Source organism: Humulus lupulus, chromosome 5 (genome assembly GCF_963169125.1).
Source record: "Humulus lupulus chromosome 5, drHumLupu1.1, whole genome shotgun sequence".
NCBI lineage: Eukaryota > Viridiplantae > Streptophyta > Magnoliopsida > Rosales > Cannabaceae > Humulus > Humulus lupulus.
This window is the reverse complement of record NC_084797.1, coordinates 194,461,749-194,484,230: the sequence shown is the minus strand read 5'-3', so window position 1 is coordinate 194,484,230 and position 22,482 is coordinate 194,461,749. Positions and strand designations below refer to the sequence as shown.

Genomic DNA, 22,482 nt, shown 5'->3' with positions numbered 1-22,482 from the left:
AAATCAAATCATATCGAATTTCACTGACACTTAATCCACTAATCTAATCAATGAAAGTAAAACTCAACATTTCAAACTTCCTCTCTACAATTCTAAAACTCACAGAAATCTTACTTCCCAAATTCCCTTCTACAACTAATACATCATTGACTCATAGATGGTAAATTATCTCTATTAATTTTTTAAAGCTTAACACTAAATCCATTAAACCAGATTACTTATTTCAGTTATTTTAGGTTAATTTATAAAGTACAAACTCTTACATTATAGAATGCTTAAAATCACTTCTTTCATGTTGTGGAAATTATGTGTGTAAATACATAGGAATTTACAAAAAATACACTCATTGATACAAATAATGTAGGCTTATAATTTCGCAAACATACTTAGATATACATAATACAGTTTGTCAAAACAAAGTGAGCAATGAATAAGAATATCAACCATAACAAACCATAGACAGTAAAAAAACATTATAATTCTGTTAAGAGGTGATAATTATCTGATTGAGATAATATTGCTCAAATTAAGAGACAAACTATACATATACCAAAACCTTTTCCTTAAAAAAGTAAAATTTCTACATGTGTTGAAGCTTTAATGAAAAAATCACACCTACTTTTGAAAATATAGGCACTCTAAAGTCTAAAGTATTCTGATATATGTAGAAGAAAAGCAACAAAAATATCTTAAGATGTAAAGAAAATCTCAATTAGTTAAAGAATATACATTGGTTAATTAAAGTGTGGTGAAGCTGGATGGTAAATGCAAGCTCAAAAAATTAATTACATTGGCAATATGTTTCCATGTCTATATAAATAAAACCAAGTCACAGCCCTGTTCGACAAAAAGGAACGGTAGCTTTGCAATTAGCAAACTAACATAGAAACCAAAACAAGATAAATAAAATAACTAGCCATAAGAATGTTCACAGTGTAGGGATTCTGAAAGAAAATAAAATAAAATGCAGTTAAACGAGTTATCTATTGGTTTCACTGGCCAAATTCAAAATGCAGCTAGATGAAACTAATTAGCATATTAAGCTTCAATCTTGCTATTGAAGAGTTATCCCTTCCAATTTGGGTGGCTAGATGTTGAACTTATGATCCTATGACCATTAAAATCCAAGAATTTTATAAAAATAAAAATTGATCGTTCTGTTTTACAGCTCAGTAAGTCAGAATATTCTCAGACTTAATGAATCAATAAACAGAACAAACTAAGAGCACCATAAGGCATTTAAACGAGCTCAAAAGATGGTAAACTTGCTTAAAATTTCTTAGGGGTAATCAGGGAATCCGCATCTTAATAACTTCAGTATATTTTCCCTTCTTATATATATTTCCTTTTATTCTAGGTTGTATTTATCAAGAGAGGCTGCCTTATCAATAATCAAAACATAGCAAATGTAACTCTCTTATTTGGACAGGTTTCAAAGTTAGACTGAAACCAAATAAATTTAGGATGTTTATAACTAAGTTAGAGTTAACAAATAAAACCACTAACTAGATGAATCAATAGCACTAAGAAGAAACAGAAGAAAGGTTAGTCATAATATACCACAGATAGTACCTAGTCTCAATAGCACCATAAACTAGCAACCTGTCTTTCCAGACTTGTACAAGAATCCCAAAACACAACACTCAGCACAAACACTCAACATTTTGCTACTTTTCCCAGATCCCCATCCAAAGAACTAATAAAATAGAGAGGATAACTCCAAAAAAATTATAATTTTAATCTCATATAATGGCATGGAAGCCAGCTACTAATATATTCAAGAAAAATTATTTATTTTCCATGAATTAAAATCTAATGTTTAAGATTAAAATATTCCTTTACTTCTTGAATAAATAAAAATTATTTATTTTTAGGCTTTAAATGATCTTCCTATATATTGAAAATAATGAATAAATGAGGAGCACTTGTTAATTTAAAACTCATTATAGCAACAGTGTATTACATCTAGTATTACAATTTATTACTGACAAGTCTAAAAAGAGAACTATTTCAATTTTTTCTATCACTACTAATATAGTAAAAACTAAAAATTTGTTGGAGTACGAAAAAATAAAATGAAAGTTTAGTAATGTTAAACTATTCCAAAATTTTCATTTATCGAAACCCAGCCAGATTTCAAAATTCAAGTACAATGGCAACTACCATACTTTTGCTTTTCAATTACTTTTTACAACTAAGTATATGGTACAATAGTAACATTACCACCTTTCATATGCTGCACAAACTAACGAGCCAGGCATATATTGGAAAATTATCCATGAACTTAATTGTTGTCTTCTAGAAAGCATGATCTGATAAATGTTTAAGCAATATGATCCAAATATTTTAAGCAATTCATTCCTCTCCGGCCTTAGAACGATTCTTCTTCAGTCACCTCCTCCCCATGTTGCTTGCCCTGATTAACAGCCAAAGTTTTAATGTTTTATGACCCATGAAACAGTACTTATTAATCATGGCAGAAACATATTTCAGTACTCCTAAATACTTGATGAAAAGAAACAATCAGACTAGTACAAAATGCTATTTCGAACCAGAAGGTATTTTAAACGATTTGAGTAATGAAACCAGGGATTCAAGTAGTTTTACATTGTGCAAGTATGCAAGAGGGAACATGAGCACTTACCAGTACTGATTGTGGAATATCACATCATCAGTTGGTACTTTTTTCCCATCATTATTTCGGTTCCAGTGATAGAATGCGTGGGTTCCGTTTTTAATCTCTAATGTAGAATGACCATAACAGGCTTCACGAAATGCAGAATATTCTCTGAAATGTAATCCATGGATAATTTAAAATATAATCCATTGAAATATATTCTCTGTACACAGAAGCACTGACACCCTCTCCAACTTCTTCATATAATTTATAATCATACTAGCTAATAACAGGTCAAAATCAGATCTATAAACCACAAATCTGGAATCAATTATAAATTTATATCCATTAACAATCAGAAAAGGTACGAGACCATAAAGAAATCCCAAACACTCTACAGGGAACTAGAACAAATTTGCAAATTGGAATTAAGTAATTAACTCCACTCTAGAATCTTCAGTAAAAGTGATCATTTAACTCTGAACTAGCAACTCTGCCCCTGAATGAAATTCAATAAAGCTTTAAACTTCAATAACCCAAATATACTGAAATTCAACCAAGGAATGTTTTCTTTTAAAAGCATGTGTGTGAATGACCTTGTCATGACCCTGATATTACAACCTCAAATAATGTGATTGTCTTGTCTAACAGTTGTTAAACCCAGACAAAAAACAAGATTTTAGTAAGAGAACAACATCAAATACAAATTCATTGGAGATGGATAAAAGTTGGATCCATCTTAACAGGTTAGTAACCAAAATCATATAGTTTATTTTGGATATAAGTTTAAGTGTTAGTGCTTGATTATTGACGTATGCTCTAAAATTGTAGAGCAACGGTGGAATATGAGCAAAAAGCTAGAGAGTTTGTTAAGACAGCCATGACGAATCTTGGATTTCCAGCCAAGATTCTTTGTCCATGCAACAAATGTCACAATCTAAGACATCAACTTTCACACGAAGTTGTCGAACACTTAGTTTTGTGGGGCATGGACCAATCTTACAAAACATGGTTTCATCATGGGGAAGATCCAGTCCAACGCAGCACGACAAACACAAGTTATGAATATGATTTATTTTGGGCAGCGAGAGTATTTTCAAGTAACGCCAATGATTTTGGTGATGATAACAATGATGCTGATTTTCAAAGTTTATTAGCGGATGCTGAATCTCCATTGTATGAAGGTTGTTCAAAGTATACAAAAATTTCGTCTATCGTTGGGCTGTATAATCTAAAAACAAAGCATGGAATCTCGGATGTTGGCTTTAGTGAGATGTTGGAGATGATCAAAGAAATGTTGCCGAAAGATAATCTCCTACTGACATCAATGTATGCAGTTAAAAAGTTTCTAAAGATGTTTGATCTGAGCTATAAGCATGTCCATGCTTGTGTCAACGATTGTTGTTTGTATACAAAAGAGAATGTTGATGCCCAAGTATGTCCCACTTGTCAATATCTAAGATGGAAGCAAAACAAACAGACAAAAGAGATTCTACAAGGGCAGCCTGCAAAGGCATTGAGATATTTTCCTATTATACCATGGTTTCAAAGGATGTTTAGAAAAGAAGAGACGACTTTAAGCTTAAAATGGCATTCAACCAATAAAAGAACAGACGGGAAAATGCGGCACCCTGTAGATTCAGAGGCTTGGGATGCAGTTTATGAGAGATGGCCAGATTTTCAACTTGAACCTAACAACCTTCGATTAGGACTTGCTGCTGATGGGATCAATCCTTACAAAAATATGAGTTCTACGTATAGTTGTTGGCCTATAATGCTCATTGTATATAATCTGCCACCTGCGTTGTGCATGTAGGATGAATTTACTTTTCTATCTATGTTGATTCCTGGACCTAAACAACCCGAGAATGACATAGATGTTTACTTAGAGCCCTTAATTGATGAGTTACTTGAATTATGGAATGGTGTTTATACATATGATATTTCTACAAAAAAGTTTTTTAATTTAAGGGCCATGTTGCTATGGACCATAAATGATTTTCCATCTTATGGAAACTTAGCTGGATGTGCGACTAAAGGAAAGTATGGTTGTCCTGTTTGTGGCGAGCACTCAAAAGATGTCATTTTGCAATCATATTCGATTTCTACCACAAGAACACCGTTACAGAAAGAAGAAATATACAACAGCAAGGGCAAGGGAAAGAGCACCACAATGTCCAATTATATTGTCAAGTGTTGAAGTAGCTGAGCAATTAAGCAAAGTGACTAATGACTTTGGAAAGGGAAAAAAGAGGAGTCGTGGTATAGACACAGAACAAATCTGGAAGAAGCATTCTATTTTTTTTAGGCTGCCTTATTGGGAAATATTAGTTGTTCGTCATAGCCTTGATGTTATGCATGTTGAAAAGAATGTTTGTGAAAGCATACTTAACACATTGCTCGATTGCAAAGGAAAATCTAAAGATCACTACAACTCGAGATTAGATTTGACAGAGATGGGCATTATGCCTCATCTCCATCTGTATGAAGAAAATGGTGTTACTCGTCTTCCTGCTGCAGCTTATACTCTATCAAAATCTGATAAGAAGTTGCTTTGTGAGAGGCTATTTGACTTGAAATTGCCTTATGGATATAGCTCTAACATTAGAAACTGTGTAGATGTGGAGAAACAGAAGCTGACAGGACTTAAGTCTCATGATTGTCATGTGATTATGCAAAAACTATTGCCTATTGCTATAAGGGGTTTAATGGAAGAAGGTTGTAGAGAGACAATTCTTCGGCTCTCTAAGTTTTTTCATGGATTGTGTCAACGTGTGGTTGATAAGGAGGAAATTATGAAATTGGAACTAGAAGCCTTTGAAATTCTTTGTCAACTAGAAGAATATTTCCCTCCTTCTTTCTTTGATCCAATGATTCACTTGGTTGTTCATTTAGCACGAGAAGTTAGACTTTGTGGTCCGGTGCAATTTCAATGGATGTACCATTTTGAGAGATATATGAAAGTATTGAAAGGATTTGTAGCAAACTATGCACGGCCAGAAGGATGTATTGCAAATCGCTATCTTGCTGTTGAATGTGTATGCTTTTGTGAAACATTTTTAAAGCAAAATGATAATCAAGATAGTACATTACTAGAAGAAAATCCACTATCAGCAGCAGAGTGCTTTGAGCTTGACTGATTGAACTTGGCAGTAGCGCATCGGTATGTGTTGTTTAACTCGGATATTGTAGAACCATTTCTCAATGTCCATATGGATGAGCTGAAAGAAAGACACTCAAATATGAATAACAATCAAACTTTGTTGTGGAATCGACATTCTGAAGGGTTTCCGTTATGGTTTTATGAAAAGGTTGTATTCTATTGCCAAGATAAAAGTTTACGTTTTGTTTTAGTGTACAAATTTCTTACAAGTATATTTTTATTTTCAGATTTCTAACATGAACAAAGTAGATGACATGTTAGCTCAATTGGCTAAAGGTCCAAGTCGTGGTGTCACTTCCTACAAAGGGTACATGATTAATGGAATTTGATTCCATAAAAAAGGAGCTAAAAAAACAACTCAAAACAGCGGTGTATACTTGGAAGCACATGACAGTGGGCAATTGAATGATAAAGAAGAGTATTTTGGTGTTATCAAGGATACAATTATGCTTGATTATCGTACTTTTAAGGTGCCATTGTTTTGGTGCGATTGGGCGAATATTCGAATGGGTGTTAAGAAGTCGGAGTTCTATACGCTTGTAAATTTTAATATAGGACAAGCTCAATCCATTAGGGATCCATTTGTATTAGCTTCACAAGTGAAAAAAGCTTTTTATGCAAGGGTGAATGAGTCAAGTAATTGGTATATAGCTTTAAAGGATTCAAATAGAGGGTGTTTTGGACTTGAATCCAATGAAGAAAATTGAGTTTCCTGTTGTCTCTTATGTACTTTGAATGAAACAAACTCCTTACACTTTTTGTATGTAATTTTGGTGTATTATTACTCTTTTGTTGAATGAAACAAATGTGGTTTTATTACTCTCTACGGTGAACTTTATGATTTTATTTTAATTTGAATGAAATAATTATGGTTTTATGGTTTTGGTGTATGTTTATTACTCTTTGGTGATCCGCATTTCTGATTTATATACCATGTTATCTTTCATTTTATATTGCAGCAATTTCAACTTGAAAAATGAGTACATTACGAAGATCTCCAAAAAAACACCTTCGTCCAGGTGCTTTATGCAATCTTGTGGCCAAAAAGCGAAAAGCATCATTGAAGACTCAAGCTGATTGTGACGATATGTTGCTTGGAAGTCCTGTTTTAAAGAAAAAGAGTGTTGTTCATAGGTTTTCTGCACCTGTTAGAGTCCAGGTGCTTTATGCAATCTTGTGGCCAAAAAGCGAAAAGCATCATTGAAGACTCAAGCTGATTGTGATGATATGTTGCTTGGAAGTCCTGTTTTAAAGAAAAAGAGTGCTCTTCGTAGGTTTTCTGTACCTGTTAGAGTTGTAATTGATTCACCACATGCTCTTAGTACTAGAGCAGCAACTCGTTGTATGGTCTATGATACAGAGCTAGATCCAAATGATGATGTGGAAGACATGGAGATGTCACTTGGAAGTTAAAAAACTAAACGATCTCTTAATTATGAAGTAGATAAGGTAGTTGATAGTGTTTGTGAAAAAGGAGTAAGGGAGGAACATGAAGAGATAGCTGATGAGGAAAGGGTTGGTGTAGAGTTTGAAGGGGCTGTTGCACAATGTGAAGAAGTGCTTGATGCAGAATGTGAAGAATTGGCTGAGATAGAACTTGAACAACCTCTTAGAAAATATGTTAGATTACAAAAAACAACTGATGAGGCAAATCAAACTGAGATTGAAGAAATACCTCAAGATGTAGATGCGAATGTAATGAACTTAGCCAAGAAGACAAGGGGAAAAACTCTATTGGAAAATCTTACCAAGAGGAACAATGACTTAAGGATAATAAATTGGAATGAAAAAGGGCAACCAGTTGGTACTAACTCAGTGCAATTTTCTTCTTTTGTGGGCGCTCTTGTGCGAGAGGTTGTTCCTTACACTATTTCAGATTGGAGGAAAGTTTCACCAACGATGAGAGATGTTCTTTGGGCATCTATTCAGGTAGAATTACAAGTTTTATGAGTGTATTTTTTTTTATATATATTCAGCTCTACACTTAAACATATAATATGTTATTCTATATTCTATTGTAGGCACAATATGACTTACATGATGATTGGCAAAAAAAGATGTGCTTTGAAATGATGGCAGAACTATGGAGAGCTAGGAAATCTAGACTTGTAAAGGATATTATCAATGCAAAAAATGAGAGTGAACGACTAGCCTTAAAGCTGGATTGCATAAAAAGTGATGTAGAATGGAGAGCATTTGTTGCCAAAAAAATTAGTAAAGAACATTTGGTAAGAAATATGATGTAAGAAGTGATGTTGCTGCCTCTTTTATCTCTGTTGGTGTTAAATTAAATATAGTTATGCCTCTTTTACTTATTTATTAAATAGGATATAAGGGCCAAATGCCAAGAGAGAAGAAAGAAAGCTGTTCCACACACCTTAAGTCGAAGAGGATATGCTCGAACAATTGATGATATGGTAATAATTACGTTTTATACTGTTTGTATTTTTGCTTCCATTATTGTAGTCTCTATTTTATAATCTCTATTGATGTATTGTGTAGAAGAAAGAAAATGAGGATGGTAAAATATCTAGAATCGATGCTTTTCGGAGAGCCCATACCAAGAAGAATGGTGAACCTATAAACCCAACGGCATCTGATATTTTTGTGAGTATTAGTCATTTAATTTTTGTGAATTTTTACTTATTTTCCATAATGCATACATTAGTTATACTAATTTATATGCAGGGTTCATTGAATGAGATTCTCCTTGAAGACCCAAAATCTGGAACTACAGACAACACTGATGAGGATGCCTTGACAAAATTGTTTGGTAACCCAAAATCTGGTCGTTTAATCGGACAAGGAAGAGGCGTAACAAGGTCAAAGCTAACTGTTGTTAATATGTGTAATAGCAAGATCTCCAAGTTAGAAGAAGAGCAACATAATATGAAGCTCAAAATGACTGAAATGATGAATCTACTTAAAGAACACTTGGTGGTATTTCTATCTTGCACTTATAAATCTTAGTTTTCTTTTCTTCCAATAAAACTTATCTTGGTTTTATATTTAGGTTGGTGGTAAAGTGACACCAAGCGAAGGACAGTCTCGCAATGTACCGCAGTCAAACAATATTCAGTCCCCTAAGGTAAATTATAAAAGTTGTTATTGTTTTAAATTTTCATTTTAGAAGAACAATTACAGAAACTAATATATTGTCTTTAAAATAAATTTGGTAGAGTATTGCACTAGAAAAAAGACATAACTTTACAGAAGGGAAGAATGCTTGCTACTTGCTTGACTGGGCAGATGCAATTGTTGCTGAAGGTCGTTGGGATTCTAGTGATCCAAATATAACTGTACATGGAAAGCCTCTTGGACCAGACTTTATGCGAGTATGGGTTGATGTTGCTATTGTACCAGAGTCTTACTTATTTCGTCCTAATCATGCGATGCTTACAATACAAGAAGCAGTTGGTTCCACAGTTGCATGGCCTTCTAAAAAAGTTATTCCAAGAGGTACATTTTCATACTCAAAAAATAACTAATGTCTTATAATTTAGTGTTTGGTTTCTTGGTTTGCTTTGGTGTAGTTGTGAATATATTATTTTGTATGTGGTGTCCTTTCTTGGATATAATTTCCATAGCATTTTTCTAGAAGTAATTTGTGATGCTAGATAATAACAATAAAATATTTCTTTGTTTATTTTGCAGATATGACAAGCGAAGTATAAAAGGATACTTAAGACTCCTTGAAAGTAGTAACTTTGTTTATTTCTTTGTGTTGAAAGTAGTAACTTTTAGACTCCTTGAATACTTAAAGAATATTTTGTTGTTGATGACAATGTTGACTGTTTTAAACTAAATTGTGGATTGTTAATTCAATGTAGAATGTTCTTACTTTTTGTTATTTGAAAATCAAGTTCATTTGATGACGCTAGTATATATTAGAAAGCTAATTTTAATTATATAAACAAAATTAAAATATAATAGAATAAATTAGTGTAATATAAATAAAATATATAATGAGAATTTAAATATATCTAAATATAACAATAATATGAAAATTGAGTTATAATATATATTACAATAACACTTTTTATGCAAAGAATTATGTTATGCAAACTTCATTATATAACACAAATAATGTGTTATACTAAAGTGTAGTATAACACAAAAAATGTGTTATACTAAAGTATAGTATAACACAAAAAAAGTGTTATAGTAAAGTATAGTATAACACAAAAAAAGTGTTATACTAAAGTGTATTATAACACAAAAAAATTGTTATACTATCGACTATAAATAACATAATTCAACACTTATCTATATATTAAAATAACACAGAAATTGTGTTATCGTTGACAGTACAATAACACATATGTATAACACTGATAAAGTGTTATGTAAAGTACCCTAACCTACGATAACATAGTCGGTCTTAACACATCAGAAAGTGTTATCGTAGGTTTTGATAACACATTTTCGGTGTTATTAAAAGCATTTTTTCTTGTAGTGTCTCCTACCATGTGTTGTTATTAAGTTAGAACAATGTGCCAAGTTACATGTAAACTTGTCTTACTATAAGTTGGACCAGTTATTCTAACAAATTGGTTAAGTTTTACATTAATTAGTAGCTCGCTTCATCATGAACATGACATGACTTGTATGGGTTTCGCAGTTAAAATTATAAGTTATTGAAAGTGAAGATAATTGGTGTATATTTTTAATTGTGCCTTTCATTGCTTGAGTTCTTAATTTGGGTCAATAAAACATTTTCAACAAGGAAAATATAATTTATATTAAATTACTAGTAAAAATAGACACACTTAATATTATTTTTTGTCCATACTATCAACATACCATAAATGTACCAACTTAGGACAATTCTGGCTAAATAAGGGCTATATAGTAGTTTTTACGCAACGACCAGTAATGTAATAAACGAACTTTCTATTCTAGTTAAATGTAGAACATCTACTTTTTGGTTTTTTAAATGAAGTTGGTTATGAATAGTTATATATGTACTTGTTGACCACGTTTTTGGCCAACGACGTATAGACGTCAAAACGACAAAAAACCTTCAAGAGAAAAATACGACACATACAATTTTTATAGTGGTTCAGCCCCAATATGTTGGTAATAGCCTAGTCCACTTAGAGTTATGATTATGAATCTACACTCAAGATCAGATGAACCTGAGTCAACTGAGTTTCTTCAGTGCAGATGAAAAGAATACAAGAGTTCTCTCAAGATACAAATACTCTCTCTCTCTCTCTGGAAAATTAGAATCCAAATCAATCCCCTTTTATGATTCCATGATCTTTGTATTTATAGGCTCAGGATCGTACAAATGAAGTCCCCCATAATCGGGATATTATGTTATTCTCACTATATTTAATTAATAATAATATTCAAAATACAACAATACACTACTTCTTCAGGATAAAATGAGAGATTCCTAGACAGGTATGACCGATTCTTGTTGAAGCCGTTATTGGGATCTTTTGTGTAGCATTGTTTTGTTTAGTCGGCCCACATCACACCCAGGAGGAAAACTGAAGGGCCCAGACACTTCACTGGTCGGCCACATTCTGACTGGTCGGCCAAACACATGTCTGGTCGGCCAAACACTTGACTGGTCGGACAAGCACCTAACCGGTCGGACAAGCACCTGACTGGTCGGACAAGCACCTGACTGGCCGGACAAGTGCATGATTGGTCGGTCAAGCACATGACTGGTCAGTCAAAAATCTTCACTGGTCTACCGGATCACTCCTAAGCCAGATCACCTGGCCATTCCTTGCCATTTGTCACTTCTATTGCCACATCATCGTTTTCAAATTTTGGGGATAACATTTGCCCCCCAAGTTTATTATATGATATTCTCACATAATAAACTTTTTTCTCCACTGCTGATGGCACAATAAAAAATCTAACTGTACATTTTCCCGCCTATGCAACAAACCACGACGCCACAGCAGACCACGATCACTGGAATTAACTGCTCACAATCGTGGGGAGATAACATACCCAAGGGAATTCCAAGAGTCTAAGAATAAGTGACAATTTCCACTTTTTCCCTTTAAATAGACCCATAAGTGCCCATAATCTCATAAGAAAAAAAGAAGAGCAAAAATTTCACAAACTCCTCATTCTCTCTTTCGGCTGTGGCTTCTCAAAGTCTCCATTTCTTGGCCAAAAACCTCCAAAACTCCAAGGAAGGCTCTCATTTTCTCCAAGAAAACACAAGGGTTCTTCAAGAAATCAACACATTTGGGTAAGTCTTCTTCATCATCTCCATTTATGTGTTTTTTTTTTCTCAAAGCTTAAGAAAAAATGTGTAGGCCGAAACCCCCATAAGATATACCCCCTTGAATTTGTGTATGAATCCTTGATATGTAATGTGTATTGTGGCTGTTTTGATGTTGTTTAGGCTATGGGTAACTCAATTTTGTCTTCAATTTCATGGAAATTTGAAGAAAAATGAAATTTTCAACCTAAATTGCATATATGGGTTTATGGATATTTGATGATAGATAGGGTCTCTAGAACTTTTGTGTAATGACCCACTACTCTAGACTTTTGGACCATTAATGAAACTATACATACAAACCTTAATAAAACTTACATTTGCGAAAACACCATAAATTTATTAGAAACTTGTAGAAACAAAAGTTACTTTCATAAAATAAGTAGGATATGGGTACCCATTGTCTTTAAAACAAAACATAACTTAAAGTGAAAAGGAGTTACATAGAAAGTGCGGAAAAATACATGTAAAACCATAAAAAGGTAAAACAAGACTACATCCTCGAAAGATCGAACTCTCGACTCCTTGAATCCATTCACCATCGATACACAATCTCCAAGCATCCATGAACCTTACCGCCACTAACAGCTATTTTCCTAAACATAAAACAAAAAGGAATGAGCCTAATGCCCAGCAAGGAAAATCTAGCACATACATCATGTACATAAATTTCATAATAATCATAAAGACATAACATAGCACTTAATACATACACATACTATAATGGCCATTATTACTTGGGGTCCCATAGACTAAACAAGTCATATGCCCATGAGATTAGTGGGGTCCTACTAGCTAAGTAGGTCATATGCCCATAATCTATTTGGGGTCTTGTTAGTCAAATGGATCATATGCCCAAGCCTACGAACATACATATCATATCACTTATCATAACATATTTCATAACATAAACACATAAGATAACATAAGCATAAAACATATAGATTCTATCCTATTTTCCTTACCAAAGTTACCGGGATATGTGGACAGTGTTGGGACTTTGGAACACTCCTAATAATCATTATGAGAAAGAGTGAGTCTAATGAAGAAAAAAAGATGAAAAGGAATGGGAAGACTAAACCATTGAAAAACATGCTTACCAAAACTTATGTGCTCAAGAACTTAGATTTCCTAACCAAAATAAGAATGAGGTTAGGAGACTGAGTAGAAGGCTATGAGAAAGAAAATAACATAAAACAAATGAACTAGAGTTTTGGTTTACCTCAAAGACTTGTAAGACCAATCTACACCACAACCGAAATACTATAGAACCTTACTTCCCAAAGTGTTTGATAAGCTTATGATGTTTAAGCTTATGATTTCCCCAAAACCCAGGTGTTTATACTCTCACACTCACTTAGCACTTGCAGCCTTTGAACTTAGAGCAAAAGGTGAATAATGGCTGGGTACTAGGTCCTATTTATAGAGTTTAGGAATGAAAGGATCTTGATTTTACTTGAATAAAAATAATAGCTTTTTAGGTGAAAATAATTTGAATAACCGTTCAGCAAAGGCTGAAGACTCGTTCAAAAAGATGCTGGACTTATCAAGAGGTTGGATGGCTGAAAGGAAAAGAATTCAAAAACTTTTGAAAATACACTGAAGGAGGCGATATATCGCCTGGGCCAGTATGCCCGAGGCTGTCGTGCATCGTCTCGTGTTTTCCGTATCTACGTGCTGCGATATATCGCCCCCTATAGCTGCGATATATCGGCACACACTGATTAATTAAACACGAAATTACACATTTTTAGCTAAGTTTGAATGGAGTAAACAACCTTGACTAAGCCCTCAACGTATTCAAAGCTGCTGACTGACCCTATTGCATTCAAACTTTACTCCTTATCAAATTTAATCCTCAAAATACTTAATCCTTAATTACCCATTCATAACATGTGCTTAAAATCCTATTGGTCCTCATCTAAACCTTATAGTATAATAAATATTATTCTTAATATCAGTCATATAATCAAACCTTAGGTTAACATTAATATTCTTAAACTATAGGTTAAACTTAGAAAATCTATAAGTACTACTATGAGTGTCCAAATAATTCCCGGTCTGAACCAAAAATCCACAGTTACAAAGATAATACTATACATACTATAATACTACTAAATAATTAGCTAAGTAAAGTTCTTGGACTCTACATTTTGAAACCTTTCAAATCCCCCATTTTGATCTTGTTGCAGTGTATTTTGTGTGAGGAAAAGTGTTTGTGCTCTTTGGGTTTTAAGTTTTTTTGAAATGGGTATAGGGAAAAGTATTCATGGCCGATCGACCATGGCTTTTTTTATGCTTGAATGCTCGGAAATGCCCATGGCTGCTCGAACACAAAAGACTTAGTCTTGAATTTTTATGCCCACTGATCGATCACCTTGATGCCCCTCGGACGCTTTGATGCTCTTCGGACATGCACACGGCTGCCCGGATGCCTCGGCACTTCGGTGCTCCTCGGGTGCCTCCCTAACCGATCGGACGCACGCACAACTCCTCGGACATCTTGGCTTAGCCCCTCGGATGCCTCGGCGCAATCAAGGTGCACCGATCAGACACCACGTGCATGCCTGCTGCGCTCCTCGGACATGCACACAGCTACCCGGATGCCTCGGCACTTCGGTGCTCCTTGGGTGCCTCCCTAACCGATCAGACGCACACACACCAATCGGACACGGACGCCTTCGCTTGGACGCCTCGCACGCCTTGGCTCGGATGTAATTCACCTGCACGGATGCGCACACAACCGTTTAGATGGCACGCCCAACCGCTCGGGTACCACACGCCATCCGATCGGACAGCAGGCTTAACTCCTCGGCACTTTAAGCATTTTTAGGCACAAAAGTTCTTTTTCCTTTATGCACATTATATTTTCACCACTTAGATGAATATTTATCTAAGTAATAAAAATAAACATTTTTCTGCTGAAACAATTGATTTATGCCTGTTTGGTTACTCACCTCCCCTTACTTATTTTTTGTAGATGAATCGCTTCGACTATAGGGGAGGTGACAACCATACAAATTCTGACACTTCCATTCCGCAATCGAGCGATACTCTTCAAAGCAGCGACTCTTCATCAAAGTCTCGTAGCAATCGCACCCCCGAGGATTGCCTTCGCCGTCTTAAAAAGATCCTTCCCCGATCAGCCTTGTATTTCCTCCACGAAGAACAGTTTCTCAATCAATAGGCTGAACATTCAGAAATGAGGGTGAAGAAATCCAACAGACTTCCTCAGGACTAGGACCCTCAGGTGGCCCGCAGAGCGGCACAGAAAGTAGTGGAACGCAGTGAAGTCTGAACTGCGGCTTCTTCAAGGCCGCCCCGCCAAACCCAAAATCCCAGCAAGCCTCAGAGAAAAATCACTCAGAAATTTACTATCGAGATCCAGCGATTAGCCGTCCAAAAACCAAGAAAAGAAGGAGAAGAAACACCCTCTTGGTTTACGGCCAAACCCTCCAAACTTAACCCCTGCATGTTCGACAAACACATTCAAGCCTCGGGCTTGAAAGGGGTTAACATGATATGTCCGCGCCCTCATCAGAGAGCCAACAAGCCTAGCGGACCATACTGTGTCTGGTCTAGGTATCACGTATTCGCAGGAGCTACCATCCCGCTGCATTCTTTCTTTTGGTCAGTAGCGGACTACTTCAACGTCTCTCCTTTCCAGATTGCTCCCAATGGGATTCAGGCGTTGTCCGATCTATACATCCATTACTTCCTGCAAGGTTGGGATCCACCCACTCCTCATGAAGTGCATTATCTCTTCGACTTCAGGACTAACCTAAGCCACAAGAATACAGGTTTTTTCCATCTCTTCCATAGGCATAAAGGGGTCAAATACCTCCATGGTATTGCCCATAAGTCAAATCCCGGAAAATACTATACAGAGTATTTTCTTACTTCAGATATCAAAGCCAACAACTTAGCCTTTACACATGCGGGTCCATTTCACCAGCCCTTGCCTACCAAGGAAATGTGTTCCCGAGCAGAAGAATTGGCTGATATGTGCACCGAGGAGAAGAATGTAAAAGAGTTGGTTACCGTGGATAATCTTTAGATGGTGGGGTTGTTACCAAGTAACCAGAACATCCTAGCAGAAAGTACTACCGAGGAAGCGAATGCAACTGACCAGTCCAACGCTGACACCGAGGTAGTGACCGATCAGTTCTCTCCCGGATAGTCTCCCTACCCTCATAGATCGGGTGACCTTATCATTAGGGGACCCCTACCAGAGGACCAACGTAGACGTGTCATTCCCACACAATCTGGGAAAGGAAAGACCATCCAGCTTCATAGAGACTTAAGCTCATCATCTGATGAAGAGGATGACTTCCTTGACCAAATCCTAAACTCAGGTGTAGTAGTCATAGTGTGATGTTTGGTTTTTAAATAACTTGGTTATACAAGATTTATAGAGTTGTCTGGTAGTTGTAAAGTATTTATCTATATACTGCTCTACTTTTTACTAACAAATCTTGTGTTTACTCTTTTGCATATTCAGAGATGTTCAGGCAATTCAACACCACTCTTGCCCAAAAGAGGAAATTTGGGGAAGGAAGTGGCTCAAACCCCCCAAGAAAAGTTCCAAGGACAACCCCGACCAGCCAAGGAAGACAACCCGAGGAGCCGATTACAATCCCACAGCTGACCCCCTCATCGATTTATCCCTCTACGAGCCTAACCCCCACTCGCCTGACTGGCTTAAGTGAGCCCCTCCGCACTGCTGGTAACATTGGGAAGGAACTGCTCGACCAAACCCTTCATGATGCTTCAACGATTCAAATCTTTGAATCCTTGCCTCGGCTTAGTGTTGAAGTCGTCTTGCAAAGAGGGCTCGCTCAGCTGATGAATGTAAGTATTTTATCACAAGACAATTTGTTATTAATCATTTTTACTTGTAGTAACTTCCTGTTTTCCATGCAGTCGCTTATCACTATCAGCCACGCTCAGCATCGAGCAATAGACTACAAGGAATTGATCAAGGTCTTAAATGATCAGCTAGTGGACGCCCAAACTAAAGTAGAGACTTTAACTTCCTCGGAAAAAGATCTCAAATCCAAGGTGGAGCAGGCAGAGAAGACCGTTGTTGAGCGGGAAGAGTCTCTTAGGGGGCTGGCTGAAGAAAACCAAAAACAAACTCAAATCAACAAGATGTTGACTGACCAGCTAGAGAAATTGACTCGCGAGAATGAGGAGTTAAAGTGAGAGAAAGAAGCCAATCTCGCTCCCTACGAGAAGATTTGTTTCAATTGATTTTACCAAGTGTGGAAGCTGAACAAACCTCTCAACCTCGACTTTCTCACAGAGGAGGCTAAGGCAGAAGAGCTTGCCAAATGCGAAGCACGGGCTGCTGAGGAGGCAGCTAATCCTGCTAGTACCAAACCTTTTTCTCCCACGCTATTGTTCCGACAGGAAGAAGCCACTGATTCTGAGGAAGGTGTTGATCAACCCAAGTGACAACCTGACCAGGGAGCCCCATAGCCGACCAGTGAGCCTCCATCCGACCAGCTAACTCCTTAGCATACTAGTAGACATTTATTTTCTATTTTGCTATTGTACTTTTGCTCGTATGGCCGAGCTATTGGCATGAACACTTCACTTTTTAAGACTCGAGTCTTTTAAAAGTTTTATTACATAGATGCCTTATATTTTCATATGAGTACTTAGTTTTCTAACTTAGAAATTCTAAATATTTCATAAGTTACTACTAAGTATGCTTTCTCACATTCTTATTGCTCTAACATTTTATGAGCATAACGTTTTATTTACACATGAATAGTTGTTCTTAACTTAAAACTTTGAAAAAAATTCCAAGTTAATTAAGCTTTGTAAAATAAGTTAGCTTAACGACCCTTTTGACTTCAAAGATTTACAAGTCAGCCTGAAAAAAAAATACCGTTGCTCGTGTTCTTATTGCTTGTGTTGAATTGTATACCAGTATACCCTATATGCCCCCCAAGTGATTGAGGGTTGAAAAATCCTTGATCACTTGCTACTTGACCGAATTTTTCCGAGCAGTTATTACTCGTGAAACACATTGAATATACAGAGGATATTTCAACAGTTAAACACTGCAAAAACATGCAACTATTTAAACGTTGGTCATTCATCTGATGGATACTGACCAGTTGAACACTGCCCGGTATTTCCTCTAGAAAACATTTTTTGTTTTAAGTTGTAATGACAGTTAAACACTGCCAAAGCAAAAATAATCAACACATATGCAAAATTCGTAGCAAGATTTGACCGCGCTGTGCGTGATCTCTTTTATTACTCGTAAAAAAAAAGGACAAAGCGTGTCTAATTACGAGTCTCAAACAAAATAAAATTGTTCAAAATAACATGACTAGCTAGCAAATAGCCAGTTCACAAACAAACTTAAATAACAAGTTAAACACTTGAGACAAAGCTACTACTCTGTAAGCAGTATTTATTGATAATATTTCCTCAAGTGCTCGCCATTCCAATAGTTCCTGATCAACTCTCCATTTAATCGAGAAAGTTTGTAAGTGTCAGGTGGTAAGACTTGCTCAATCTGATATAGTCCCTCCCAGTTTGGTCCTAGCACTCCAGCTGCTGGGTCTCTGATGAACACCTTTCTAAGGACCAAATCTCCGACCTGGAACTTTCGATCTCTAACTTTGGAATTAAAATAGCGGGCCACCTTTTGCTGATGAGCAGCAACTCTCAAGCTTGCTTTTTCTCGTCTCTCCTCAAGAAAATCTAAAGATTCAGCTAGCAACTGGTGATTCTCCTCCTGGTCATACATGGTTCTCTGATGGGATGGGGGGTCTACTTTGACAGGCAACATGGCCTCATACCCATATGCCAAGGAAAAAGGGGTATGACCAGTTGCTGTTCGAGCAGTGGTCCTGTATGACCAAAGGACTTCTGGTAATTATTTTGCCCAAGCACCCTTAGCTCGCTCTAGACACTTTTTTAGAGTATCCTTCAAAGTCTTATTTACGGCTTCAACTTGCCCATTGGCTTGCAGATGAGCTACCGAGGAGAAGCTTTTCGTAATGCCATGCCTGGTGCAAAAATCGGTAAATAAGTCACTATCAAACTGCGTGCCGTTGTCAGAGACTATCTTCTTCGGTAGACCATAGCGACATATTATATTCTTGACCACAAAATCTAACACTTTCTTCGAGGTGATCGTTGCTAGTGGTTCGGCTTTGGTCCATTTGGTGAAATAATCCACAACAACTACTGCAAATTGTACTCCTCCTTTACCTTTGGGTAGTTTCCCGATCAGATCAATGCCCCATACTGCAAAACGCCACGGGCTCTGCATTTGCTTCAAGACATTCGGAGGCGCCCTGGGTACTTTAGAAAATATCTGGAATTTATCACACTTCTTCACATACTCCATGGAATCTTCATTCATTGTAGGCTAGAAAAATCCTTGCCGCAAAATCTTTTTAGATAGACTCTGCCCCCAGAATGATCTCCACAGAACCCCTCGTGCACTTCAGCCAATAAGTTTTTTGACTGTTCGGGTGCTATGCACCTTAGTAGAGGCAAAGAGTACCTTCTTCTATACAACACCCCATCCATCATAATATACCTAGCAGCTTGCCTCATAACTTTCTTAGGTTCATTACGATTATCTGGGAGGATTCCTTGCTCAAGGTAAGTAATGATGGGTGTCATCCAAGTGTCAACTATTGTGATGGACATGGCTTCTTGTTCATTAATGCTCGGCTCTGCCAAGTATTCCACTGGTACTATATTCAGAGTTTCATCATCTTTCGCACCAACTAATTTTGCTAGAGCGTCTGCATTAGAGTTCTGCTCTCGTGGTACCAGCTTAATAGTATACTCCTTGAATTGTGCTAGCAGATCCTTGGTCTTATTCAAGTACGCCATCATGCATAGGCCCCTTGCTTGATATTCCCCTAAGACTTGGTAGACCACCAATTGGGAATCACTGTTCACTTCAACCGACCAGGCACGAACATCTCTAGCCAAGCGTAAGCCTGCTAGGAGGGCTTCATACTCTGCCTCATTATTAGAAGCGTTAAATCCGAATCTTAATGCGCAATGAATTCGGTGCTTCTCCGGTGTGACTAATATAATTCCTGCTCCCGAATGATGTTCGTTTGAAAACCCATCAACAAAAAGTTACCAAGCAGGAAGATCTTCCCTTTGCCCAGTTATACGCTCTTGCTGGTCAAGAATATCAGCAATCCCAGTACATTCAGCAATAAAATTAGCCAAAGCCTGTCCCTTGACAGCAGACCTCGGTTGGTATTTGATTTCGAATTGGCCCAATTCAACCGCCCATTTAAGTAGACGACCAGATGACTCTGGCTTATGTAAGACTTGACGTAGGGGCTAGTCGGTAAGGAATTTAATGGGATGTGCCTGGAAGTACGGACGCAATTTGTGGGATGCAAGTACCAAGCAATAGGCCAACTTCTCGATCACGGGATACTTGGACTCTGCTCCTATCAGTCACTTGCTAACGTAGTACACCGGACGCTACACTTTATCTTCTTCTCGAACTAGAGCAGCACTAACAGCATGCTCTGTGACTGCTAGGTAAATAAAGAGGTCTTCCTCATCAACTGGCTTTGAAAGAACAGGAGGTTGAGCCAAGTGTTCCTTTATGGCTTGAAAATCTTGCTCACATTCTTCTGTCCATTCAAACTTCTTGCTTCCTCTAAGAAAGTTAAAAAATGGGACACACTTGTCCGTTGATTTAGAGATGAACCTGCTTAGAGTAGTAATCTGCCCAGTTAAGCTTTGCACATCCTTAATTCTGGCTAGAGACTTCATTTCTGCGAGCACCTTTATCTTCCCTGGATTTGCTTCAATCCCTCGTGAGTTAACAATAAACCCAAGAAATTTTCCAGAACTTACTCCAGACGAGCATTTGAGGGGATTCAACTTCATGTTGTACTTTCTCAGTACTGCAAAGCATTCCTCCAAATCTCGTACATGTCCTTCAGCTTCCTTTGACTTCACCAGCATATCATCTACGTACACCTCCATGTTCTTGCCAATTAAGTCACGGAACATGCCATTCACTAAATGCTGGTATGTGGCTCCCGCGTTCTTCAAGCCGAATGGCATGACCTTATAACAGTACAACCCTATGTCTGTTCAGAAACTGGTATGCTCCTCATCAGGTGGGTGCATACTAATCTGGTTATACCCTGAGTAAGCGTCCATGAAGGACAATGATTCATGACCAGAGGTCGCATCCACCAACTGGTTTATTCTTGGCAAAGGAAAACAGTCCTTTGGACATGCTTTGTTCAGGTTGGTAAAGTCCACACAAGTCCTCCACTTTCCATTGGACTTGGGCACTAACACTGGTTTTGAAACCCAGGTAGGGTAATATGCTTCCCTTATAAACCCGTTTTCCTTTAGCTGCTCTACCTCCTCCTTAAGATCCTTTGCTCGATCTTTGTCAAGCAACCTTCTCTTCTGATGCACTGTTGGATAGCTTTCATCCACGTTGAGCACGTGGCTGATCACAGTTGGTGAGATACCTGCCATATCCTTGTGAGACCAGGCGAAGACATCTTGATTCCTCCGCAAAAATTCTACCAGCTGCGCTTTTACTTCTGACTTCAACTTTTTTCCAACCTTGACCCCTCTAGTCGGGTCATTCTCATCTATTGGAACCTCCTTTAACTCCTCGGTAGGTCCCACCTCACTTTCATAATCCCCAAAGAGAGGATCAAAGTCCATTCCCTCGCTTTGGGCAACGCCCTATTTGGTGACTTCATCACCGGATGGGGCTTGTTGTTCACTTAAACCAAGAGTGCTTTCTTGGCCCAACTCTTCAAACATTGTTTCTCAATCGGCCACGACTGTAATGCTTTGGTCGACATCCATCTCCTCTACCTCCTCTCTATCTGCACATATAATCATGTTGTTTTCTTTGGCCCCCTTTCGTGCTTTAGCTACCGAGGCATTATAACATTCCCTAGCCTCTCTCTGGTCTCCTCGGATGCAACCTATGCCTCATAGAAAGGTGCGATATAGAGACTGTCGCATGCAAGGTTGTGAGTAGTGGTCGACCAATAACCCCATTATAGGCGGACGGGCAGTTGACTATCAAAAACTCTATCATAACTGTCTCATGCTTGGGAGCATCCCATGTTGTGACTGGTAACTTGATCGTTCCAGCTGGTGACAACCCTTCTCCAGTAAATCCATAAATGACTTGAGAGCTTGGCTTCAAGTCATTGATAGATAGTTTCATCCTTTCAAAGATGATTTGTAGATAATGTTTACAGAACTCCCTGTGTCAATGAGGCATCTCTTCACCTTCATGTTTGCTATTTGGACTGTCACGACGAGAGGGTCATTATGAGGATATCTCACGTGTCGTGCATCATCTTCAGTGAAAGTGAGGGACTCACTTTTGTATCGTGGGCTCTTCAGAGGCCACTCCTCTACAGTCATGACCTCGGACGTCGATGCTGCATC

The 22,482-nt window shown here is 37.4% G+C and overlaps 2 protein-coding genes and 1 long non-coding RNA gene across 3 annotated transcripts; 2 read left to right on the top strand and 1 right to left on the bottom strand.

Annotated features, from left to right (window-relative positions):
* Nucleotides 1-2,082: 2,082 nt before the first annotated feature.
* Nucleotides 2,083-2,772, bottom strand: LOC133833898 (uncharacterized). Its single transcript, XR_009893196.1, has 2 exons — nt 2,645-2,772; nt 2,083-2,416 (listed from the first exon to the last, which is right to left on the bottom strand). It is a non-coding gene; the product is annotated as an uncharacterized LOC133833898 (long non-coding RNA).
* A 5,045-nt stretch (nt 2,773-7,817) lies between these two features.
* Nucleotides 7,818-8,623, top strand: LOC133779818 (uncharacterized). Its single transcript, XM_062219721.1, has 4 exons — nt 7,818-8,008; nt 8,108-8,197; nt 8,283-8,387; nt 8,603-8,623. Exons 1-4 carry the CDS (start codon nt 7,838-7,840, stop codon nt 8,621-8,623), a joined length of 387 nt encoding a protein of 128 aa, XP_062075705.1. The 5' UTR covers nt 7,818-7,837.
* LOC133833897 (uncharacterized) lies at nt 8,475-9,564 on the top strand. The gene is made up of 4 exons (XM_062263499.1): nt 8,475-8,717; nt 8,794-8,868; nt 8,960-9,239; nt 9,435-9,564. Exons 1-4 carry the CDS (start codon nt 8,625-8,627, stop codon nt 9,452-9,454), a joined length of 468 nt encoding a protein of 155 aa, XP_062119483.1. The 5' UTR covers nt 8,475-8,624; the 3' UTR covers nt 9,455-9,564.
* Nucleotides 9,565-22,482: the final 12,918 nt, after the last annotated feature.